Source organism: Rhagoletis pomonella, unplaced genomic scaffold (assembly GCF_013731165.1).
Source record: "Rhagoletis pomonella isolate Grant_MI unplaced genomic scaffold, Rhpom_1.0 Rhpom_scaffold_15694, whole genome shotgun sequence".
Taxonomy (NCBI): domain Eukaryota; kingdom Metazoa; phylum Arthropoda; class Insecta; order Diptera; family Tephritidae; genus Rhagoletis; species Rhagoletis pomonella.
In genome coordinates, this window is record NW_023474217.1 from 1 (window position 1) to 2,409 (window position 2,409).

The 2,409-nt window shown below is 36.9% G+C and overlaps 1 protein-coding gene across 1 annotated transcript; it reads left to right on the forward strand.

The window, feature by feature from the left end:
• The first annotated feature begins 660 nt into the window (after positions 1-660).
• Positions 661-1,361, forward strand: LOC118757248. Its single transcript, XM_036491974.1, has 3 exons — positions 661-724; positions 825-1,061; positions 1,114-1,361. Exons 1-3 carry the CDS (start codon positions 661-663, stop codon positions 1,359-1,361), a joined length of 549 nt encoding a protein of 182 aa, XP_036347867.1.
• Positions 1,362-2,409: the final 1,048 nt, after the last annotated feature.

The following is a 2,409-nucleotide window of genomic DNA, read 5'->3' on the forward strand; positions in this document are numbered from 1 at the left end:
AAAAAAACATTTTCACCGAAGATTTAAAATAAGTGCAAGGAATTGCAAATTTTGAAAATATGACTATTTTTTAGTTCCAATATTATTGTATCGAGATAAAGAAAAAACAAGCCCTCCTTTGTGCCCCTCTTTATACAACTATCGGTTTGTCATAAGTTAGTTGGCCAAATTTGCATGCAAATTTACATACATTTTGGATGGTTTACATTATTATGATAACACTGCGGAACAAATTCAGGTTAGCAAAAGTTAGGTCGATTCTGAGAGTGAGGGGTGAAAATAGAGGCTAAATTAGAAGACCCGTATCGCGGCGTTTGTTTATGTTAGTTCGCATTTTTTTTAATCGACCTTCGAACTTTGCAGTCAAATGCAATAAATTTCTTCCCCTTCCTCTTTTTCCTCGTCTTCCTCTTTTTTGTTTCCAACCACCGCACAGGTAGCGATTTTTATTTATTTCGTACAAGCGAACTAATATCAAAAATAAAGATTCAGTTAAGACTCGAAACTCAGCCGAAGCTGATGTCTTTTAATTTTCGCTCGGTCGTGATAAAATTCGCTATTAATTTTTTTGGAACTTATTTCATTTTGTGAGTGATTTAAGTTAAGTGCATCGGTCTCATAAAAATAACAAAAACAACATTGTCGGAACCAAAATGTAAAATGGACCATGTTTGTAATGTTTGTGGACGTTTCATAGCAAGCAATGAAAAATGTGGCAATGCGAGTGATTGTTTTTTGGAAGCCTATAAACAATATTTCTCGCAAGAGTTTATCACTGACGTAAACTATGCCCCTAAAAAAGTTTGCTTTAATTGCTATTCAAGTGAAAAAGTGGAAAAGTGAAAAGAAGAAGGCTATGCCTTTTGGTATACCAATGATGTGGTTAGACAACAGCCCGCATCAACAAGAAAATTGCTATGGATGTATCAACTACCACAAAACTTTGAATAGAAGGAAAGCAAAGAATAAAACTTATGTAGCAGTGCCAAGGGTCCAATTACCATTACCGCACTCAGAATTCGTTCCAGTACCAACATACCGAAGTATTGATCTTCAAACAGATATCAGTACTACAACCGCCGCTGCTAAATATATCCATGCATTTCTTCTCAGAATACGACCCTGGTGAAGGTACATCCTATGAAACATCAAAGGACCCAATCCTAGTCACACAAAAGCAATTGGATGCAATTGTTGCAATTTTGTGTTTGACTCAGAAAAAATCAGAACAACTGGCTTCATTTTTGAAAGGAAATAATTTGCTGGCGAAAGGTACCAAAGTAACAGCATATCGAAAACGCCAAAAAGAGTTAGAAAAGTTCTTCAATGTGAATGATGCAAAAAATTTCGCTTTTCGATAGTTCACTAATCAGCTTAAAAGTTGTGCTTTTGCACAAGACGAATAGAATGCCTTCTGTTCCAATTGCGTATAGCACTGACACTAGTGAAAATTTCCATAATTTGAAACACATTCTGGAAGTAGTCAAATATAACGAACACCAGTGGCGCATTTGCTGCGACCTCAAAATAGTTTCATTGATTACAGGCTTAACACCATCTGGCCGTCCAAAATATCCGTGTTTTTTGTGCGACTGGGATTCACGATACGGAGAAGGTATTAAAGGAAGAAACCAGTACAAACAGCATTGGACGGAAATGGCCTAAAGACAATAGGCTACACGAAAGTTTTGTTCCAGAAATGAAAATTTTGTTGCCGTTGCTCCACATTAAACTTGGCATTGCAAAAATTTTTTTGAAATGTATCGCAAAAAGACCAGCAGTATTCAACCGCTTAAAAGACATCAAGAGTCGTCAAGATTTTGACGAAGTTCTGACAGACCGAGAATTAAATGCATGGCTCGCATTGAAAGCAGTCATTAAAGGACTTTTGGGTAAAGAACGCAAAGACAACTACAGGCAATCTGTTGCAAACATGTTGGCAGCTTTCGATGAAATTGGGGTTAATATGTCGTACAAAATTCATCTCTTGCATCAGCATCTTAATCAACTCGCTCAACAGTTGCCAACTGAATCTGATGAGCAAGGCGAACGTTATCACGAAACTGCGCTTCCATTTGAAATAAGTGTGCATATTTTGAATTCCTAGATTTTTCTAATATCTTTGTCAGAGTGCACAATTTAAACATGTTAACGATTGAAAACTATTTTCGTTTCAGGTACAGAGGAAAGAAATCTCCAGATGCAATACTCGCTGAAATTTGTTGGTGGTATAAAAACACCTTTGAAGAAGAGAAAGTCGAGGAAAAAGAGGAAGAAGGGGAAGACAAATATGAAATTCCAGAATATCTGTTGGACGAAATTATCGACCTTTCTGATGATGATGACGATGACCAAGATATTAGAGAGAGCAGTGATGTTGATCCACAGCCGCCTGCTAAACGGCAACTG

What these genes read in the sequence shown, in the direction of transcription:
- LOC118757248 (XM_036491974.1), top strand. Translation starts at nt 661, where the DNA reads ATGGACCATGTTTGTAATGTTTGTGGACGTTTCATAGCAAGCAATGAA. An exon ending in TGAAAAATGTGGCAATGCGA is followed by an intron (nt 725 to 824) that starts GTGATTGTTTTT and finishes TTGCTATTCAAG; the next exon opens with TGAAAAAGTGGAAAAGTGAA. An exon ending in AAGTATTGATCTTCAAACAG is followed by an intron (nt 1,062 to 1,113) that starts ATATCAGTACTA and finishes ATTTCTTCTCAG; the next exon opens with AATACGACCCTGGTGAAGGT.